Genomic DNA, 25136 nt, shown 5'->3' on the forward strand with positions numbered 1-25136 from the left:
CTCTAAAATTTTACATGCAAATCGTCCAGCTTTCCGAGAGTTAATTGGTCTACAAGCCCAATAGCTCTTATAACAGTTATCATCTTATAAATGTTTCACTGTTCGATGCAGGCAGACTGACTGACCATATCAATTATAAATGACTCATAATATTTAAGAAATTACAATTACTTATTAGAATTACATGGGATATAAAATGAATTACACGTATGTGTTTGAAATTTTTGTAATTAATGCCTTTAATTAAATAATATTATATTGATAAATATACAACTACTTAATTGGATTCATTGTTTTATTAATATAATATATAAATAAAAATTGTTTTATTTGTATATATAAATAAAACAATTTTTTTATGATAACAAATTCTTATAGAAGTATATTAAGGTATCCTAGTTATCCAACAGTCAATTCTATCCCAGCGTGACGTCACTCCCAAAACACGGTCGCCGAGCAACGCTATCACAGTTACATAAACCGCTCACGTCAGAACACACACTTTTACATAACCCCAGTCGCCTCTCAGTGGGGGCCGAGATCGCACCCAGTCCGCGTTCGACTCCCGCCCGAACAACACGCGCTTCCACAAAAAATACAAAAAAAAAAATGAAAATCGAATAAAAACACAATACACTCACACAAAATAACGTTCACCCACAAACAAATAAACACAATTCGCGTAAAAAGTAAAATGAAAGTGAAATCCTGGGAGCAGTGACCGCATCAACATGTTAAGCGAAAACAGATGGAAAGTGATTATGCTAGCGGCCGCGTCTTTCGTAGCCGCCGAGCCGAGTCGGGCGCTAAGCGTATACCAGAAACCGATGGCCTTCCCTATGTTCATACCCAGGAATTACAGACGCAAGTTCAAATCGAGAGTGATGTTCTTAGACGAGGACGAAAACAATCAACCATTGGGACGGGGCGAGATCGACTTGACAGAGAAGACGAATACAAAAATTAAATTCGACGATACATCGGACTATGAGTTCACTTCCCCGGAGAAGACTGAAGAACCATTCAAAGAGGAATATCCGTCTGGCAACGACAGATATTACGATTTGCCTCGTCTCCGGCCGTTCGCGTATCCAAAATTTTATCAAGGTAGATTCAGTAGGCCATACGCTCCCAGTTTCGGTTTCGATCCATACCAAGTCCCCTATGCTCCACCAAGGACCGGTTTTTATGGACCAAACGTGCCGAACGTTCCCAACGTGGGCTGGAAGGCGCGAAGTCCTCGGGTAGTGTTCCCTTATTCCCCAGACAGTGGCAGCGGTAACTCGGTGCAAACAAATTCCCACGGGGGCGGCGGTTCAAATTTCAATGACAATGTTGTGTTTCGTGATCAAAATTTCGGTAATGAAATTGGTACAGAGGACCAGGGCTTGCAAGATATCAGTAGTGCCACCGACGCATTCTCAGAGAGAGGTGAGTTGTATAATTTTATTATGGGATCGCTTGTGGTTTAGACGAATGTTGAACTGCTTTCGAGGAGTTAACGTGAAAGAGAACGGATCTTTCTTAACAAGAAAGTAAGTTACGAACGTCATTATTTGTCTTCCGCGATAGTAACACACCACGGACGTTGTGAGAGCTTCGTACAAATATCATGAGTAATATTACCTTAAGGCGATATTGCATTAAGTATGACGAATTTATAACGAAATTTAAAAACTATATTTTTACCTATACATATAAGAAGAACCTCCTAAAAGAAACATATTAACACTTTGAAAGTCAATTACAAGTTAGTTGTGACTGTTAACATTAGTTAACAGTCACAACTAATTATATTAATAATTACGATCAAACTTTTCTGATCAAATATTGTAGAAAAAATCGACCATCGACATCGACCACGTTCTGTACATAATACATAGTAATTTTGTTCTTGCTGCAAGACGTTTTTACTCGTTAAACCCCGTGCAGGGGATGTGGTACTCACTGGATTAAAATACAAGAATATCCACATACGTACCAACAAATTCTAACTACAAATGAAAAATCACTCAATTATAATGGTGGTAGGGTTTAGTGCAAGCCCGTCTGGGTAGGTACCACCCACTCATCAGATATTCTATTGCCAAACAGCAGTCAGTATTGTTGTGTTCCGGTTTGAAGGGTGAGTGAACCAGTGTAACCACAGGCACAAGAGACATAACATCTTTATTCCCGTGGTGATGTAAGGAATGGTTAATATTTCTTACAGCGCCATTGTCGATAGGCGGCGGTGACCACTTACCATCCGTCGGCCCATTTGCTTGTCCTTGTACCGATACCATAAAAAAAATTATAATCTAAGGTGTTCAAGTGATGTAATAACCAATTAAAATAATTCATCGCCTATCAGTTACGTTCTATAGACAATTGTAATCAATTTAAGATTAAATTATCGATGTTATTGCTCAAAGCGTTCTTTCGAACGAAGTCACGGACCTCGACTCGGCAAGCAATATGTGCAAAAATTCAAACAAAGGTTAAGATATTTTTATCTATGTATGTCGTAAATATTCGTTACAAATGACAATTATTTTCGACCTAGTTTTAAATTGTAAGGCTATAAAAATATTGCATTGCAATTACTATTAAAACAATATTGCATTGCAATGTTATTTACGAAACACTAAACTGCAATACACGTACAGAAAACATTAAAAAATATTCACCGTTCGACAAAAGGAGAGTAACAATTCTATTGTATATAATCTTTAAAAGTATTTTGACAGAACTCAGTACTAAAAGTCTTTCTCTTCATAATTCCACATATAAGACAGAGATAGCGACATTATACTCCCTTCTGCTTCAAATTAGTTTAATAAAAACATTGTACAATAGAATTGCTTAGTATATTTCAATCCAAATCACATATTGTTAACAAATCTTCCATTCTATTTTCAAATTGTCTTTTGACACTTAGCAACCGTTTTTTTTTTTTTTTGGTTTTATGACAGAAGAACCGATACCCAACACGCCTTGACAGTATCATCAGTTTGATTAGTGAATATTGAGAATCTGTCTTATTAATTTTGCCCACAGATAATAAATGATTTCGACGTCTTTTTTACAATTGGATGTTTTCATACGTATGGTGATCGTTCCATTCTCAGTGTTTTCTCACTTAAACGGTTGTTAATTTTACAAAAACCTTTTTAAATCATAAATTTATTAATAAATATATTTAAAAATGGAGGAGGTTTATAATTCGTCTGTATTTCACTTTATTGTTCGCTATGTGGTAACCGGCTGTCATGGTATGAGCGTATGTTATGCGGAGGAATGAAGACCATGTTAGAGGAAAGTCTTGAGCAAACTTGGACGACCAAAGAAATTACGGATGTATGTGTGAAAGACTATATGGCAGGAAAGAATGTTACTTGTGAGATGACGTCAGACAGAGAAGTATGGAAGAAGAAGACATGCTGCGCCGACCCCAAATAAAATTTGGGATAAGGGCAGGAGCATGATGTTTTTACTTCATCTTAGCTCCCAAGGTTGGTGGTGCATTGGCGATGTAAGGAATGGTTAATAACTTAACATTTGATACAGCGCCGATGTCTATAGACGCTAGTAACCATTTACCATCAGGTAGCCCATTGGCGCATCTGACTACTAATATTATGTAATAAAAATGAACTCCAAGGACATTTCCTTGTATATTTATTTATTTATATCTTATATATTAATTTCTTATAAATTTAACAAAAATTAATTGGCTGTATAAGAAAAAAAAATTAAAAACGTAAACAAAATTAAAATAAAATGTTTTTGACAAAGTCCATTTCTAAACTAATGTATACTATTTGACATTAAAAAATCATTTATATAACGTTTCGTAATTTTGGCGCCAAATGTAAATGAGCAACTTTCAGTATATAATGAAATGACACCAAAATAAAACCCGTCATTTGTTCCAAAATTCCTAAATAATCTTTTGAATACACGCAAAGTCTCGCGGGAGACCCACTAATATATATTGAAGCTGAAATTAAGGCCAATTTTCGAAGTAAGCTTTTGTTCGATTCGAAAATGTCTAAACTCATTATTCAAAAATTATTCGTTTTTAACTTAATCGTTGTCGGTTAGAAAAGAAGAAAATGCATTTATAAAATTATACTCTTCTTGACAATCCGATGATTGTTTAATACTTTTACCGATCTAACTTTTACCGTGAGAACGCGTTCCCACATTCAATAACGTTTTGACAATTGAAAATGACAGCTAAATCAATATGGCGGTTTCCTTTTTCGCGGGAAATTGATTGTTGTCGTTGTTGATCTTCCGTTTGATGAAAGTTATTTGTCGTATATTTGCGATTTATATATATTTAATTCGATCAACAAATAGTCACATACGCAAAAATTACTTTATCATAAATAAATCTTTGTAAATAATGTGTCAAAATGATTTATTTACAATATAGAATACATATAATATATCTAAATAACGACTACACTTAAAGAGGTTAAGTAACCGCACACTGTAGATTTGTCCATAGCAAAACTTTTCACGTAAATAAAAATGAAAATAATAAAAATCAATCATATGCGTTCTATATTACTTTGATATACGTCATCATTTTTAAAACAGATTGTAAACACTGACACATTTCGCGTGAGGCATTTGCCAAGCGAATTTCGACCTTATTTCCAAATAACCAATACGGTAATTAAAATCGCAACTGTTCCCTTCATTTGACTACACGCTACATTTTGTCACGCAAGTATGAAAAATGAGAGTTTATTATATACGAACGAAATTGAATCATAACACATGGTAACAAGGTGTCTTGTCGTGTGCTAGAAATTATAATCAAAATTATTTTTACTGTCGCGAATTGTTTTCCCGTTGTTAAGAGGCTTTTTCTATTCGACGTTTGAAATAAAATAAATGCGTATATTCATTCTAACATATAGGAAATGACGTTTCGTTATTATTTTTTTTTAATCTACATTTTATTTTATAATTCATTAATAATATTTCTTTACAATAAAATTATCAATTAAAAAAAAAAACATGCAACGCTGATATTTTAACTAGCTACCCGCCCTGGTTTTACGCGGATGCAATTCATAAAGAAAGTGATGTGATATAAATATGATTAATACCTTACTAGCTATATCTCCCGGCTCACACAGATAAAATAAGGGTATATATATACTATTTTAGATAGAAAAACAAACATAAAAAGATAATTCCTTTTTTTCCGGCTAGGGCAGTTGAAATTCTCAGCTTTTCTCTACCATACTATGCATGTATTATACATATAAACCTTCCTCATAAGTCACTACGTTTATTGATGAAAACGATCCGTTACACGGTTTAAAACATCTAAGCGTTCAGACGGAAAGCAACTTTGTTTTATACTATATTATGACCAAGTAATAGATACCAATGAAGGATTTGGAATTTTAATACGAACAATTGTTTCAATGAAAAATTGCACGGAGTAAAACAAAGTAATTTACAAGAAGCGGGCTCATTGAATACTACGATCTCTTCCAGGTAACATTGACATAGATAAAAAAATGATACATCATAATACTATACAAATAGTTTCATATACAATATATTATAAATATAGGTAATTTAACATATAGTAACGTTACAGCACGTCATCTAAAATATTAGAAACAAAAAAATATACAAAGGTAATGAAATAATATGTCATCTTAATTTTTCCTGGTTTTGAGCGCTTTACTAGGTCTAATGTTTCTAACTAGTCAATAAAATAAATAATAACGAAAAATTAAAAAAAAAAACAAAGTATTCGTTTATTTTCAACTGTTTTTTTTTTAATTTATCAGCATTACTCTTGCTAAATAAATAAACAAATGATTTTTTTTAAGCCTAATAATTTCAAATAACTAGGTTCAAATTATCATGAACTACTTAATGCTAAGAGACCATTACCGTACTTTCTAGATAAAATCTTACGCAATGCTTTCCTTGTCAAAAACAGCTGATGTAATCGTGATGTAATGATAGAATTACCCTCCTTCTTGTGTTCGTTTAGATGTTTATTAAATATTATTTTACTTGAATTACACAATATGTATTTAGTATATATATCTGGCTGTCATATACATATAAGGCCGCAGTTCTCAAGCAGAGGTCACAAAAAGCTATTGATGAAAATTTTTCACTAGCGTTCCGGAGTCTCGATATCAAATCAAAATATTCTTTTTTCAAGTAGTCTCATAAAAGCACGTTTGAATCGTCGTGTTACAATATTGAATTAAATAAAAAATAAAAAGCGGCCAGGGGGTAAAAGACGGATTGGTCGCTAACACAAAAAAAAAATCGAAATCGGTTAAAAACTATCGGATTTCTGAAGTAACAACTCTAACTTATGTACATATGTCAAAAATACTAACTAACTTCTTATACTTGCTTTTTTATACTCTATTTTGTTATTTATATCATTTGTTTTGTTTCTGGTACATATAATAAAATTCTTTCTAATATTATAGGTGCGATTTTTTTTGTTACTCTCTCATGCGAAAAATACTGAATCGATCGTAATGAAACTTTGCAATAATATAGTTTATACATTAGAATAAAACCTAGACTATAATTTATAAAGATATCGTGTGAATAATACCTGACAACCAACTAAAACGCGAGTAAAGCCGCGTGCAAAAACTAATGTTAAATATTTGGTATAAACAAGTGTACAAACATACAAGAACATATCATATAGATATTTAAAAAGTAACAAATATATTGTCTTTGATTCGGTTAGTTTTATTTAATTAACACTTCGTGTAGAATCTAAGTAGATTGCGTAATTATACAGACTCTTAACTTAATTGAGTTTCATATATTAAGTAATTTAAGACTATTTCATTCATAGATAACAAGCTTTATAATAATTGACTTAAAATAAATAATAATAAATACAAAATTAAAGTAGTTATTTTTTAACAAAATAAACCTAACAAATATAATCTTATTTGGTTTTTAGGGCGCTGTAGGTCTAAAGGAAAAAAGGAAGCCTTATAAGATCACACATCAATTTGAGGTCTCTTGGAGAATTTAATCGGAGATTCGGTAGAATATAATCTACCGAAAAGTAATGCGTTTAATTGTAAGCTGTCGGTTCACAATCCTTCGATGGTTTACAATCTCGTGAGATAGATTATAATCTAATGGTATTTACAATTTTACAGTGACAAATATATATATATAATGGGAATCTTGCATGATACCACTTCATCAGCAGTGCGATGAGAGGAGATGGCCCAGTGGTTAGAACGCGTGCATCCACCACTGAATTTTCATGTGCTTCAATTTGTGTTTATAATTGATCTCGTGCTCGGCGGTGAAGGAAAACATCGTGAGGAAACCTGCATGTGTCTAATTCCAACTAAATTTTGCCACAAGTGTATCCACCAACCCGCATTGGAGCAGCGTGGTGGAATATGCTCCAAACCTTCTCCTCAAAGGGAGAGGAGACCTTAGACCAGCAGTGGGAAATTTACAGGCTGTTAATGTATATATATAATAGCTTTTGATCTTAACCTAATCAGCTTTCGAGATGTCACCAATGCTTCAAATAATTTGAATTACGCACAAAACACTTTCGTGGAACACAATTGTTTATTCTCATGTCGTATCTTGTTTTTTACTCGGCCATCAGTGAAACTTCCATTTTCACCGTTCTTCCCACGATCTTGACGTGTAGAAATTGTATTGTTTAACTTTTTATATATAAATATTGGTTCAAGATTGTTATATATTTAATATAATCTTCCGTGTACTGACTCTTATACAGTTATAGTTTCCTGGTACTATGTGCCTCTAGCCAATTACACCATATTTATAATAATAATAATATCGTCCTGACTGACTTCGACGGCGGCGGTCAATCTTAAGGGAGAACAGCCGAGTACACAGGACATATTATAGGGCACAAGAGTGTGCACAAACACAGGTGCCTCTTATTCCATCCCTTTCATAATCCAATCAGCAAATCCAACGGAAAAAAAAACTTAAATTAAAAGTAAAATAAGTTAACACTACTGAGGGGCCCACCTAAGACATATCTGAACGTAGACTTGAATTAAATTCGCTCGCAGGGCTGCGAACCATACGAACTGTTTAATTTAATAAATTTATGGATTCTTTAGGTCAAAAAATAAACGATAATGTCTATTTTTGACTTTGACTTGACTTAGCTGTAGGCCCCTTGAATCCACGAGGCCCTGGGCTGAAGCCCAAAAAGCCATATGGTAGATCCGGCCCTGACGTTATTCCTACGGGGAATGGTGATTGTATCTTCTTTCACGATATGACCGCAGAGCATAAGATGAATTGAACACAGTTTAAGTACATGTTTACCCGTATTGGATCCCACTATTTTGGGTTAAGATTTAGATATTCTAATCATTAGGCATTCTTGGCTCATAAGATGTTACTCATTGATAATACTTTGAGCAATTTTTTTAATAATCGTAATTGCACACGCGCAATACGTCATCATAGCGCAGGATATTTATACGTTAAACACGACCAAAATCTATGAGGCAACCTATGAGATAAAATCTTAATTAGATTAAAAAAAAAGGGTAAAACGAATCCTTAATATTATTTAATTCCAATGTAAAATTTAAAAGGAGTAGGGAATATTTTGTTAAGGTTAGCTCATGTCAATGATGTTAGAAATAATACGCTACTTGGTGGTAGAGCTTTGTACAAGCCTCAGTAGGTACCACCCACTCATCAGATATTCCACCGCAATACATCAATATTCAATATTGCTGTGTTGGACGGTGGTGACCATTTACCATCCGCCTACAAACATAAAAATAATTTCAAAACACATGCTAACTTAACTAACCTTGTTCATGGTATTCACATTAGGCTGGCGCTTAAATTCACCAAAGCCAATAGCGACCAGTAACTTCCGAATACAACCTGTTATCCGAGTACAAAAGTTTGTTACACAACACGGATTCCGTGACATTTCAATATGCGCCTGCGCAATAGGTTATGTAACATTACAATTAAGAACGTATTAATTTGCTAGCTGACCTCTTGACATAACTTGACTTTTCCGTACTTCAACTTTCTTGTTATCATGATAAGACGTCTTATTTTAAACTCGTTATAATTAACGTTATTTATAACGGTTATTTTTTTTTTCTTAAAGTTATACTTCTTTGGCGCGTTAAAATTTTTTAAACTCGTTATAATTAACGTTATTGATAACGTTTTCCTTAGGTTATATTTCTTTAGCGGGTTATGAAAAACTGACTTTTAATGATTATGATTCGCATTGAAGTTGCTCACTAAATTAGATCTGCCAATGAAGTGTCGAGTTATTTTATTTTTAAAATGTTTATTTTAATAGAAATTTGAATATGAACGATTGCTAAGTGGTCACCACTACCCACAGAAATTGGTACGGTAATATTCCTTAAACTTTCCCCATATCACCATTACACCACCCATCTTAAGAGCTAGGCTGTTATTTTCCTTATGCCTGTAGTTACACTGGCTCATTCACCCTTCAAAGAGAAACACAATCACACTAAATATTGCTTCTTGGCGGTAGAAAATATGACGAATAACGATGGTTCGATAGACGGTAGGCACAAAGCCCTACCACCAAATAAGGCGTTGAGCTAGTGTATATAGTTGCAAACGGGAGTTTTCAAAACATTCATTCAAAATATAAAACAGACGGAAAAATAACTTGTTAACAAAACACAACGGAAGGCGATTAAGGAAATGGTACGTATTATATTATGCAAAGTAATGCAAAGAACTCGCGATGCTACACACTGAACTCATTACCGACTAATTAATTAATTATCTAACGATAATTGCTATATGTTTTTCCAACTGATTAAATTTGAAATTGGAATATTTTAAATTTCGAATTCAATTTAATTTAAATTAAAACAGTACATTTATGACAATTCCGTTGCCGAAAATTTATAACGTGGGAAACGTTTCGTCGTAAATATAACGGTACGTAGTTCGTGATGCAAGTATTAAAATTTATAACAAGATTATATTAAATCTTTTCCCGTAGCGATAGTGCAGTGCGGTGATGCATCTGTGCGTGTTAAGGGGAAGCTAACTACATATATATTTATATATATAAATCTTTTGTACGTGTTTTAAATGTAACTGAAAGCGATTCGATTCCGATAATTTTTAACGAAGTCCTTTTACTTCACTTACGATAAGGTGGAAATCGTCACGTTATAAAAAAGCGATGTATTTCCTCTATACCCGTCTCTCTTACTCTTTCTCACTGTCTCTTTCTATTACTAACGATTTCGTAAAATATTATTTAAACTTATTTTTAATAACAGTTTTATTTGTTATTTTATACAAAATATATTGCGTTAGCAATTTCGTTCCAATTGGTTGTTCCGCGACGCTTCTCTTTTTTGTGTGTGTGTTTGAGTGTGTCCCTTGATGGGATGATACATATTTTATCCGAGCGAAGTCAGAACGGACTGACATGTTACAGATAAATTAATGTCACGTTAATTGTATGTACGCGTTTATAAGCCATGTATTCGATTTTGTTGAAGCTCTGTGATCTTTTTCGCTATCGTGAAGGTTTCTAACACCATTGATGGTATTACGACAGAATAATATAGCTTAAATATATATATATATATATTAATCGGTGAAAAACGACTGCCTCTTAAAAAATTTCACTGTCACGCGCGTTGGCATGTGACAGTACAAACAAACATACGGTTATCTCTTTCACGCATCGAATTCCTGTATATATTTTTCTTTCCCTCTTTAATGTCATTGACACTCGTTGAGCAATTTTATTCTCAACTCGATTATACGAGTTTTTCCTGACTATGTTCACATTTCATTCGTTTCCTGGACTTTAAAAATAGATTTCTCTATTTCTTTTATTCTAATAGAAAATTCTACAGTCTATTCCAATCGAAGGCGAAATAAAAATTCCAAGAGATTTTTCAATACATTTGCTATAAAAAAATCTTGATTAATACATCTTTGTTTATAATATACCACATAACTACTTATATGCACTTTAAGGCCTATCTTAACACAATCGCAAAAAACAAACCGTCAAACTTCGGACAATAGGTGAGACGCCTTAGATCTCTTAAAAATAATTTGGGGGGGGGGGAGATCGCCAGAAGATTGCTTTCATGCACTTTATTATGCTTAAGACTTTAATTTTACTTTCAAAGTTTCTATAGCAAGTTTTTAAAACGCCTTTTGAGCGCCATAGTGAATATCAGAGATTATTCAAGATCACGTCCAATGATATCGCTTCAGTTCGCTGTCAATGTAGTTAATTTGTCTCTATTTCTCTTGTGATTGGAATAAAGAGTACACTATCTCAAAAGTAAGTTGTCCGTCTGCTGTTTGTCTTTATAAATCTATCAATGATATTACAAATATATTAAAAAAATATTGAAATACGAAAGAATTATGGCATTTAGAAAACAAATGAGAATTAAAAATAGTTATTGTATAAATCATGACTGTCTGTAATGATGACAAGAACGCCAGCAGCGTTTCCCCGTTGAATCATAGTTCCGATCGTCTGGGCAAAAAATGAACCAGCCCAGTCACTAGAGGAGACTCAATATTTTTTTTTTTTTCTCATTTTTAGAACTGAGTCAATATAATGACTATGTAGTTCTCGTAAGGCTATATAAAGCAAAAACTATACTATCACCAACTTAAAACTAATTCATTCTACGATTCATATTATTGCGCACCATCTTATACATCCTTTTTGCTGCTTCGGATGTAGGATTAGTCAAAACGATGTTTTCGAATCCTAACGTTCTGTCTGGCACCTCACTTCGGACACACTCCGTTAATATGTGATACACATCTTCTTTAAAACCCGGCAATAATAATTAAACGTCATTATAATTCAATTTGTTTATACTACTTTGTGGCGTGGTGGTCGCGCGAATTCATGTTCACTGTTGACTTATGATTTCGTGCATCTGCCGTCATCAGCTCGTTAAATTTCGTATAGCAAATTAAGCACTTGAAATCTATCTGGTACTTACTCAAATTCTAACCCGTATTATTCGTTTAAAATCCACTTTTTATATCTATTTGTATAACCTGTAACAAAGACGTATGGACCAACTAATCTATTTTTTTTGTTGTGTTAGTTAGTAAGTGTGTGTGTGTGTGTGTGTGTGTATGTGTGTGTGTGATGATATGGCTGGAAAGAATGTTACTTGTGAGAAGACCGCCGCCACGCTGACCTCAAATAAAATTGGGATAAGCCTAGGAGGATGATGGTAGGCGGTGGCAAATACTTGATGGTTAGTTTTCACCACTGGATTGACGTTGGTACTGTAAGAAATATTAATCATTTCTCATAACACCCATGCTCCACCAACTTTGGGATCTAATATATTATGTCCCTTGTGCCTGTAGTACTAGCTCACTCACCCTACAAACCGGAACACAACAATAAGTATTGCTGTTTGGCGGTAGAATATATGTTGAGAGGGTGGTACCTACCATGCTTGCACGAAGCCCTACCACAATGGTTTGGAGTATATTCCACCACGTCGGTCCAATGCGGGTTGGTGGAATACACATGTAGCAGAATTTCGTTGAAATTAGATACATGCAGGTTTCCTCATGATGTTTTCCTTCGCCGCCATAAACACAAATTAAGCACATGAAAATTCAGTGGTGCCTGCCTGGATTTAAACCCGAAATTAAGATTGATAAAAGATGAAAATAAGTTAAGATGCACGCGTTCTAACCACTGCGCCATCTCGGCTCGCAGTCTTGTTAATATCAAGGCAATTGTGATTGTGAAACAGCAGAAACAATACAATTGGGGTGTATGTAACGAAATTCAAGTTTAAAAGAAAATTTGTGTAGTTTTTGCTCACAATTATCGTCGAGACTTTTGTATAGCCTTAATAATATCACTAATGCGAAAGTAAATCTGTTTGTTTGTTACGCTTTACGTCTTAACTACTCAAGCGATCGTCATAAAATTCTCACACGTGCTATCAACAATAGGGCCGCACCGTAGGTTTAGGGGGCCCTGTGCTAACACTACTTAGAGGCCCACTTAAGACACATCTGAACGTAGATTGGAATTAAATTATTTGAATGGGTTTGATTAATTGCAGAACTCGCAGCGCTGCAAACCATACGATCCGTTTAATTTAATAAAGTTATGGATTCTTTCGCATTATCGTCTATTTTTGACTTTGACTTGACTTAGCTGGGGCCCCCTTAAATCCAGGGGACCCTGGGCTGAAGCCCAAAAAGCCATATGGTAGATCCGGCCCTGAACAATACACAAAGGCATACAGTACCTAACATTATATATAAAGAAGAGCTGTCCGGTCTATTTATAATCTTAGAACTAGAGACTCCCTTCGGAAAGTTAGACAGCTAACTGATGTTGATACTGTTCGAAAAAAGTGAACCCAGTATCTGTCGATCTTATGAAGCAAGCTCGCTGCAGATGGCGCCACTTATCAAAACAGGCTAGCCAACTTCGTGCCAATACTTTCCATAGTAAATTAAATGGCAACAACACCGATATTGTTTCTATACACTAACTCGCCTGTATATAAAATTTATTTACTGTGTTAATAATTAACTCTAAACACGATATTAGGTAGTCAGAAAAACAATTAAATTAATTGATACTTTAAAATTCTAATTGGCCCGCCATTAGGAAACTGTCTGGTCCGGATACGCGCTAGAAAGACTCGTAACAACCTCCCAAAAACTTTTACGACCTACTAAAGCCTGTCTTGTTTCCCATAAACAATGCTGATAAAAAAAAACCATGAGATATTTAATTGTATGTAATTAATTGAATTTATAAAACGACATTCCGAATCGTTTTGCTTTTTTTTCTCTCAAATATAATAAATATGATCCGGGTCGATTGTAAATTTAAACGAATGCCGTTAACTAATAACTACATGCCCTGGCTTCAGAGGCACATGAAGTGTATTTACAACTTTTAATTTAAAGAATAAACATAAAAAGACAAATTATTGTCTTCCCGGCTAGGTAAGTTAAAATTGTCAATTTTTCTCTTCTCTCGAATCACTCAGTTTGGTAATGGAAACTACATTCAAATCCGTTGCGCAGTTTAAAACTTCTAAGCGTACCGACAGCGGGAAGTGATGACGTCAATGTCGTATCACTGTGACATTTTACGTTCGTGTTCTGCGGTGAGATACGAGTTCGTTCTTAAAATAGCTCTACGGGTTAAAGAGTTTCAATTACTTATTTACTAACATTAGCGGAGACAGATTTAATTTATATTCTTGTCTTAACCCCAAGCATATAATATACTAAATAATTCCAGTGTGTTTTCACTTTACAAGCGACGATTTGCCTTACGTCCGTCTGTGTATAACACTATTATTTAGTCTGTATGCTAAACACTGATGGTGATGACAAAGACGATAATATTTTACAATACAATACAAATAACGGAATAATTGTATAACATTACGCGATCGGTACGTGAAAGTGAATCGTACCGTCCGCAGAAAAATATATCGTTATAAATTATATATAGTTTAAAATTGCTATTTTATAACAGCGTATAGGTTTATAATTTACTTTTGTATTATAATTTTAAAACGTTTTTTTATTCTGTCGTAATAACAGGTATGAATAAGATATGTATAAAAAAACGCTGACAAAACAGTTACGAGTACCTTTATCGTGTGTTTATCGTACCTGACCTATTTTCTTTATATTTTTTTTTTTGTGCTTGGGTTTTTGCTTTGCTTTATTGATGATTATTTTTGTGTGATCTATAAATAAAATTGCAATACATTTATATATATTTTTATCCAATTCAATATAAATTGAGGTTGAATTTCGACAACTGTGAATACTAATACGTAAATAGACGTAAGTCAACAAACAAAACAAACCAAAATATACTCTATTAAAATTGTCTTTTGACTTAAATTTTATAGTTTGTTAAATGACAGACATAATCATTTCATTGTGCACATATAAAAATAATTAAATTTACATATTATGTACAATAAAATATATACTTTTAAAATAAAAGTTACGTTACAGTTAAGGGAAATGTAAATTTAAATTTGTTTAGTTGTTTTTTATGATATAGTTGTTAAATGATAAATGTTCCACCTGATTATAAGTGGTGACACGGCTCATAGAAAGTGTGGAAAAGAACCATTCCTTATATACAAAATGCGCTTAATTTTGGGCACTAAGATGTTGTGTCATTTGTGCCTGGAATTACACGGGCTCTCTCATTCTTCAAAACGGAACGGAACACAATAACACTTAGTATTAGGTTTGAAAATGTTTATTATTTCAAAATAATGTTACAAACATTCATTTAGAGGAACTTAACTAAACTATATTAAGCGTACAGAGAAATCCAAATATACATAGTTCAGTTTATTAGATATAGCAATAATAACATATTTTTATAAAGTGGGTAATTTTATTTAACGTTGAAGCACTGGCAAAACAAACTAACTAGAAACGTAATACTCTCTGTATTGCTGTTTGATGGCAGAATATCTGATCTAGTAGTGCCTACCCAAGTTAATCTTCATAACAATAAGTATTTTTGTTCTTAAGATGTTTTAAAGAATTAGCTCTGAACGGAAACTTGATTGATCTTTTATCCGATGTCCATTATTTAAATCGAAATTATTCAAATATTTATTACAAATTTCCCAAATAAATAAATATATATATATATATATATATATATATATATTTACAATTAAATTGGTATACGGTTAAAAGTAAATGAAAGGCAATTAACCTTGTAGTATAATAGTATCCACAATAAATGCTTAATTCGATTTTAAATAATAATAATATATGTATGAACGTATGTATGTAGGTTATCTTTGATTGTCATTATGAATAAATATATAAATGGCGACGCATAGCTAACACCATCTTTTAAAGTACGAGCGTCGTATCCATATTTGGCGGGAATGAACGCCGCCATTGTTGTGGAAAAGTCAACTGTACGCGCTACCACGTCTGCGACGAATCTCCTTTGTTACTTTTTTTTATATCGTGGTATAATTTAAAAAAAAAAAGAATAAACAAATGACTTGTACTGATAGAGGTGGAGATCTGCCTTTATATAGATAAACAATTATAGATTTTTTTTAATGCTAACAACATTATTATATGTAAGTACGTTATGTGTAAATATTTTATTTATTTACGTATTTATAATGAGTTTAGCGCAACAAACAATGGATAAGCTTTAAAAAAAATGTGCTTATATTTTGTAAGATAAACTCTAATAACTAAAATATTAGTAAACGTATTTATCGTATATTATTAAAATATTTAAATTAAAAACAAATAAAACTTGTATAAAATTAAATATATATATTTTAAGAACTATTAACATTATTTTGTTGATGGTACGACCCAGTTATCGTCCGAGAGAAGTGGCGAATATTACGCAACATATTTAAATAGAGCCTTCTTTACTGCCTCTTTTATTTAATAGCATTATTATGTTAACACCAAACCACTACATAGTACATATTGTAAAACAAAATCCCAGTCTTTCTGTCTAAACGCGATAATCTCAAAAACGGATTTTCATACGATTGGTTTGGTGAAACCAAAGGACGGAGTATAATTGTGGTCGGAGAAATATTTTGGTGTATAATTCCTAATTGCTTAAATATTCCGATGACTGATTAAAATAGATATGAATAGATAGAGATATAGGTATAGATAGGGACTCGCCCCGTAAACCAATAGGCTTTAAATGTAAACGTTTTAAGTGAACCCCTACCCTAACCGAGCGAAGCCACAACGGATAGCTAGTACAAATATAAATATATTATATCTTCATCTATTAAGTCCATTCAAAACGTTACATAAGCAAGTATTAAAATTAAAAAATTAATAATTGTTTACAATTTGTTTTGATGACGGTACGACCTACTTAGCGTCCGAGAAAATGACGATTGTTATGAAACTCATTTAATTGGTCTTTACTACCGTTTCTATTTAAAATGTATCAAGAATTAAACGACTGCTATTTAATAATAAGATTTATTTGATTCTCTTTAGAATAAAAAATAGAAGTACTGTCAACATAATACGAATTTATTAATAATAAGGATTTTTACAGAGTATTCTATCAGATCCTTTATCAGAATCTGCTAGGATGCTCCTGGAATTATATTTAATGGCTATTAATATTGAATGATATTAAACAAAAAGGAAGAAGGGACAATGGGACTGACGTACCTGTGTAGGACAAAAGTCCCAAGAATTAAATAAAAAAAAAAAAAATTGTGAGCAAACCAGGATGCACTCCAACCCATCACTCTCATGTTCCGATCGGACGGCGAATCCAACACGACGTGCCACAGAAACCAACATCGTACTTTACGAGTCCCGAGCCTCACAATTCTAACTTCCAGACTATTTTTTTCTCGCTGAAAAAACTCATCATGCATTTCCCCCACATAAATTTGGGGGTAACTATATGGGTCTTATTCATTCCGGTGCACAAAGCGTCTAGTGAAGGATACCTATTAATAACCAGCGGTATCCTCTTCGTCTTTTTGGAGGGCGTTACATCCCTCCACATACCGAGACAAATCGGTCCGACACAACCTTATATCAACAGTCAAATTTTATATACATTAAATTTATTTAATTTACAAGACCGACACATTTATAGATATAAATATTTGGTGATGGCAACATAACAAAGGTATCTTGTATCATATAAATTTAAACGTTTATTATCTTGGAGTATCTTGCTTGTTCTTCTCTGCAAAATCTACATTCCGAGTAGGTAACCTTTTAAAAGATTTAATTTAATTTCAATTACTGATTTAATATTGCTTGTAAGAAGAATAAGTTTTAACTTGGTGCACATTTCTTTTTTTATTTTTTATTATAGGCATCACTTTTAGTTCACCAATCTGACTATTAGCTTTGTGCGAGTGAGGGTTCATCTCACTCATTCTACCGCCAAACATCAATACTTATTTTGTTCTGGTTTGAAAGGTGAGGTAGCCAGTGGTTCTGTAGGCACCATAATTCCCAACGTTAGCGAATCAATGACATGTAAGGGACAGTTAATATTTCTTACAATGTCAATGTTTATTGACTGTGAGCAAATCTGTGAGCGTTTGCCATTCTATAAAGTAATTTCTAATCAACTATTGTACCATAAATACTATAAACACACACACACATCTTCTCATTTCCATATTTAATCATATATTTCATATTTTTCTCTATAAGTCATAATATATATATATGCTAATTAACTACTTACTTCTATTCATAAATTACTAATTGTATAAAGTATTGTAAATAATTCAATTCAATTTTTTTATCCGAACAGATGCCAATGAACCACATCGAGCTCGATACAACGATATAAAAAGAATGGGATTAAATAAAAAAAAACACGAATCGAATTATATAAAACCTATGTTCATACAAACTGAAATGAAACTAAAACGAAATTTCTACGTGTATCCGAACGCGTCCTACGAATCAGTGCTGCCAGAATTTAAACCGATATCTGACGCGCAGATGAAAAAAATTAACGAAATTATAAATGAATTAAGAAGTACAAATAAAGTACAAGCTCATAGTACAAATGATAAGAGGAAAGGGAGAATATTAGATAACGTGCCAGAAGCTTCTGATCTTCTTACAGAGAATGCAAAGAAAGATGACGCACAGTTGGATAAAAACTGTTCCCAAGGTGGGACATGTGAGTTTTTCTTCTACTGCTGGATGGTTGGTGGCCTTCTAGATGGTTCTTGTGGAAGCTTGCTAAAGAGTTGTTGCCACAGAGTAGGCAGAGCCGGTTTACTCGGTGTTCAAGATTCGAACAGTATAGAGTACTCACCGAACGAAGGACACAGTTTTGGTCCAGTTATAAATGATGAAAGTAAGTGTTTAAAATCTGCGAATTCTATCACACCGTTGCGTAATTATCGAAGAGTTATCGCATCGACTTTTTTAAACGTTAAGTAATAGGATTTGCTCGCTCTATTTAACTCTGCATTTATTGTTATATTTAAATTATAATTAATTTTCATTTCATACATAGATGCATAAATTGATAATTTTTTATTCACTAAGCATTTTAATATAGATCTTTGCTTATCAATTTATTCGAAAAAAAAAAATGCGGACAGAGTTATGCAACAGTGTGATTAGAGGCAGATAGAATAAATCAAAACTAACAGAGCTCAGATGTGGTCGTGTGGCAAGACATAGCTAGAAGCGTAGAAATTTCTAGAATGTTCCAGATTTTTTTTTTTAGGTCAAGGCTTCATCAGGTATTGGATATTGTATATAAATTTCTATTTATTATATATTTCTTTCTAAGCTCTTTAACTATGTCTTGCTTCCTCACATCTATTTATATACTTATATTATGTACTATTTTATACATTAACACTTTCTATGCATGTACTTTAGATATACAGGTAAGTCATTTTTTTTTATCATCATAATTCATTTAAAACATTCATTATTTGTATATTGTAAAAACTTCAGTAACATTTTTATTTTTTTCTAATACTCATTAAATATATACATTAATTAATGTATAGTGTTTAATCTGTGGCCACATTCCAATGTCAAATAAAAAACTGTAATTATCAAAAACATAGTTATACATAGTTAGTACGTACGTAGTACTTTCTCTCTATTAATGAGTTATCAGACCCTTTACCTTTATAATATTACTATAGGTTTGACATAAAATACTATATGAGGTATTAAAAATTTAAAAAACGAGCGTGCAACTCAAAGCACGTCTCAGAAACGAAGCGTCAAAACGTAACTTTGAAAAATGACATAAATGTTCCATTTTTTTTTTATTTCATGCTTTTGTCCAAAATAAAATTGACTTCACGAATGATTTTATTATAATAATATATAATAGTTTAAAAAACTAAAAAATACGGTTCAAAAGCAAACCCTTTCATATCATGGGAGTGCATTTCAAATAGCCTGCCCGCCATATTGAATTTAAGTCACGTGACTATTTTTTTCGTATTTCTGACAGCAAACCCTTTCATTTGATATCCATATCATGGGGGTGGATTTCAAACAGCCAGTCCGCCATCTTGGGGAAGCCATTTTGGATTTGTAATGACGTTTCTTAGCAGTCATGTATTGTCATCAGAACTCAGTGCGTGTGCAAAATTTCATCCTAATCGAAGGCCGGGAAGTGAGTCAAATTAAGATTCCAAGATTTTCTTACATACATAGTTACAAGTGAAGCTAATATAAGCGTGTTAAAAAAAGAACGTGCAACTCAGAGCACTTCTCAGAAATGAAACGTCAAAACGTTGCTTTGAAGATTGACATAAATGTTCCATTTTTGTTTTATTTCATTCTTTTGTCCAAAGAAAATTGACTTCACAAATGATTATTATAATAATTTTATTGAAAAATAATTTTAAAAAAAGAACGGCCACAATTTATATCGACGGAAAGCATACGAGCAATAACTAAACGTTACGTTATTAAAATTGTATTTTAAAAAGAAAAACACTAAAATAATTAAAGGACAAACTTATATTCATATATCTAGATACATTGTCGAACAAAAAAAGAACTAAAACAAACATCACATTACATTATCAGCCTGTAAATTTCCCACTGCTGGGCTAAGGCCTCCTCTCCCTTTGAGGAGAAGGTTTGGAGCATATTTCACCACTTTGCTGTTGCACCAGGAATACACATGTGGCAGAATTTCGTTGAAATTAGACAAATGCAGGTTTCCTCGCGATGTTTTCTTTCACCGCCGAGCACGAGATGAATTATAAACCCAAATTAAGCACATGAAAATTCAGTGGTGCTTGTCTGGGTTTGAACCCGAAATCATCGGTTAAGATGCACGCGTTCTAACCACTGGGCCATCTCGACTCTCAATCTAACGAGCCTACTTTATCGTCTTGGCGCGTATGACGGCTGCGCTTGACACTCGCCAAACGTCACAATATACTAGTTTGCGTGTACTTGTAGCCAAATCTTGGCCGCAATTATTTCGATGCGTTTTCTGCTTTAACAACAAAAAAATCAAAAATGATATACGCGTTTAAATGTGTAAATAAATTTCGTAAAGTATAAAAATAAGGCAAGATTTTTTTTTTCTTATGATATCGCTAGGCGAACGAGCAAATAGGTCACCTGATGGTATGTGGTCACTACCGCCCATAGACAATGGCGCTGTAAGAAATATTAACCATTCCTTACATTACCAATGCGCCACCCACCTCGGGAACAAAGATGTTATGTCCCTTGTGCCTGTAGTTGAACTGGCTCTCTCACCCTTCAAACCGGAACACAAAAATGAGTACTGCTGTTTGGCGGTAGAATACCCAGACGGGCTTGCAAAGATCTACCACCAATATATACCACTATATCAATATAGTACCAGAAACGTTATAAAAAATTCCACCACGGAAATATTATTACGTGATGTTATTAAGCCTAAATCAACAAAATATATTTGACACTGACTTATTTGCATCTCACTCAGCTGTTGGTTGCGTAAGCGCTTTCACTGGCGCCGGAGCATGACGATCTATTCTGAAACATTATGCTGGGTCCACATATGGATGTATTCGGAACGATCATATGACTTGCCTCTTATGTATGCCTTTAAAAAATATTTCAATAACTTCACATATGTTCAGTTTATTATAATAACATGGACTTTGCAACTCGTGATTTTATTACTACAATTAATTTAAAAAAAAAAAAACAGTACAAATAATACTTTAATTAAAATAACGATTTCAATTATGATTATGAGACAACCGACGTACAGTGTTACGCCAATTTGATACGTGTATCGTATACATTTTACAATTATCATAGTCCATCATTGTCCATGTTACATATTACATTTTGACATTCAACGCTCGTGTTCTGAGACGAATTTGTATCTTACAGAATATCTCTACTGGTCTCTTAATGTAAATCATAATAATTATCAAATTATTTCCACATAAAAATACAATATTTCCACTCATCATTTTTCATTAAAATAACAAACTTTGGAGTAGCTTAGTCAAAACTCCAACCTTTATCTCAAAAGAGGAGATGAGTTTTTAGTCCAGTGATGCATTTACAAGCACTTATTTAGTTTTACTACAATAAAAATACTTTTTTTCTGTGAATAAGAACATCGCTTAACGCGTACCAAAAAAAAATACAATTTATCAACTTATCGTTCATCTGATGTGACACCGACTTTATACCACAAGTCACATTAATATACACTCAGTTTAAGCCACATAACGATTAGAGGTACTCAAAAAAAAAAACTAAATAATCGCTAAACTTGCTATTTTCTGAATAACGTAGCTACTTAACACTTTCATTCTGTTTAATTAGTGTTACAAAAACTTTTATTATATTTTTCTAAACTTAAACAAGAATAAACAAGAATTTATTACAATAAACACTCAAATTCATTGTAATATTTATTTTTTCTGTATGATGTAGTGCTGTTGGCCCTACTGGCCTTTACAGCGTCACCAAGTTTTGTAATAAAAATATTATTTGAGCTGAAATACCCCAGTGGTTAGAACGCGTGTATCTTAATCAAGCCCGGGCAAATACCACGGAATTTCATCTGTTTGAAATTCATCTTCTTGGGGTATATATGGGTGCGTGTATAATCGATACAATTTGAAAAATCACACCAAGTTTATCGTACTTAATCATCTTTCAATTTTGCCGCCCTAGGCCCGGACGTACACGGCCTATAGGGAAATCCGCCTCTGGGAATCAGATAAATATCGTTTAATTGTAATATAATGCCTCAGAAATCCTTCCCTTAAAGAACTCATTTTGTATTAAATTCGTAAAGTTTTGAAAACCGACTGACGGCAATTCACTACTTTGATTCGTGTATCTTTTTACTTGTTGTACATACGATAACTTTCTGATATTTCACGATCGTCTCTGAAATTAATTATTAAATAAAAGCTTTTAAATATATAGGCAAATTTACCTGACTTTGACTGGCAAATTTACCACCTAATGGTAGGTGGTCATTACAACCATAGACATAGACGCACTGGAAGATATCAAATCAAATCAATTTTATTCATGTAAACTTCACAATGAAACGTTTTTGAATCGTCGATATTAAAATACTACCACCGTTTCGGAAAGCAGCTTCCAGCGAGAAGAAACGGCAAGAAACTCGCATAGTTACTCTTTTCAAATAAACAGATTTACAATGCTGTTTTTTACAATAATTACTGTCCTGTGGTGGAACCCGAGCCTATATCCAGGCGTTTTCTAAAAAGTATTCTTTGAATGATGATTTATTTTAAATGTAATAAATATTTTAGGAACTAAGATATTATAGCTCTATTTAATGGCACCGGAATACTTAGTATTGCTACGTGCGGTAGAATATCTCATGAATGGGTAGTACCTACCCAATTGGCTTCCATAAAGTCCTACCACTAATCCTATATCAACTTAAAATTTAAAACTGTTATACATGCTCCACTATTTTTGGTGGATGATATTGATAAGGCCATAAGTATTTTTCTATACTCTGTTCCAATCATAAGAGGAAACAAGACAAATAAACAACATTTGACAGCAAATTGACGCGATATCATTGGTTAACCTATGATATTCACTATGGATTTGCGAAAAAATGACATTTTGAACGTTGACGAAACTATTACCGGAATTATGGAAGTAAAATTAAAGTGGATATATGTAGTTAAGTGTAATAGTGTTGTATTATAAATAAAGATATATTAATCATAAACTCTTAGTAGGGGACAATATAGCTGAGTTATTAGCAAATCACATGAAATACGTAAATCTTGGGTTTTTTTTCTACTTCCATTGGAATAGGCTATATGTATATATTTCTCCATCACGACTGTCGTTAAGATTTACCCAATCGAAAAAACCGAAACGCAAATCGCTGAACAAGGTTGATCTTTCTCAATCATCGTGTGAAGTTTACCTTTGGTAATCAACTGTATTATTTATGAATTATTATCAAATAGACAACGTATTTTCCACTTTAGGATTATTGTGTAAACGGATCTTATGAATCAGATCTCTTAAGCAATTCACTAGAAGTGAAATTGTCGCGTTATAAACGTGGCTTTACACTTATCTGTTTCTATGTCCGCAAATGTTTATAAAGAGAATAAATTTATGTTTCTCAAAAACATTTTTGAGCTATTTTCTTTAACGGCATATTTTTCGGACATATTTATAATGCAAGATTATATTGTACAATGAGCCTTATCTCCTTTAACATAAGATTTAAATTTATTAAAAAAAGTGGATACTATTCTGACGTTCTTTATATCATCAATACCGTGTCAAAAAACAATGTACTTTGTCTGTTATTATTTTAAAACCAATTGTGGTGATATTCTCCTGACCGACTTCGTCCACAGCGGCTATTCTCAACAAAGAATAACGAACTGTGTAATATTAGAAGCTCAAATGTATGCACTAACACAGGTGCACTGTTCCTTCGCACTCATAATTCCATGGGACGATAATACAATACAATCTGAGCTCTGCTGAGTTCAGTCGCAGGACCTTTACTTGTTTACCGACATGCAATAAAATAACGAATAGGTTGTCTAGCTTTATTTCGTTCTTTTATGTTTCCGTCTTTGTTTAAGAGGCTCGGATTCTGAACGAATGAGGTTTTCGGAAAATGAGGTCGAAAGAAAAAATAAAAAATTGAAGATTTTAATCTTCAGCCCTCAATTTTAATCCGCTCGTTGAAATAACTTTGTACCTTAGGCTGATATGCTAATTAACTTGGTGGTACGGCTTTGTGATAGTCCTTCTGGGTAGGTACCACCCGCTCATCAGATATTCTATCGCCAAATAACATGTTGTATAGTGATGTAAGGAATGGTTAATATTTCTTATAGCGCCATTGTCTATGGGCGGTGGTGACCGCTTAGCATCAGGTAGCCAATTGGCTTATCCGCCTACCTCTATAACAAAAAATCGTGGTCAAACTATTCATATTTACGTATGAAATAATAAAAAGAAAAAGAAATCAACCAAGTGAATCAACTTAGTGTTTTTAGTTCCCCACGTCGTAGGATCTTGTAAATTGT

At 33.1% G+C, this 25136-nt stretch overlaps 1 protein-coding gene across 1 annotated transcript in view; it reads left to right on the forward strand.

Annotated features, from left to right (window-relative positions):
• Positions 1 to 523: 523 nt before the first annotated feature.
• The window catches only part of LOC125074270, a 51377-nt gene continuing 26764 nt past the window's right edge, over positions 524 to 25136 (forward strand). Inside the window, exons 1-2 of the mRNA XM_047685558.1 lie at positions 524 to 1431; positions 18374 to 18931. Of these exons, the coding sequence (XP_047541514.1) occupies positions 732 to 1431; positions 18374 to 18931 (1258 nt within the window). The 5' untranslated portion in view covers positions 524 to 731. The remainder of the gene's footprint in view (positions 1432 to 18373; positions 18932 to 25136) is intronic.

The sequence above is a fragment of the Vanessa atalanta genome, chromosome 27 (assembly GCF_905147765.1).
Source record: "Vanessa atalanta chromosome 27, ilVanAtal1.2, whole genome shotgun sequence".
Classification (NCBI taxonomy): Eukaryota; Metazoa; Arthropoda; class Insecta; order Lepidoptera; family Nymphalidae; genus Vanessa; species Vanessa atalanta.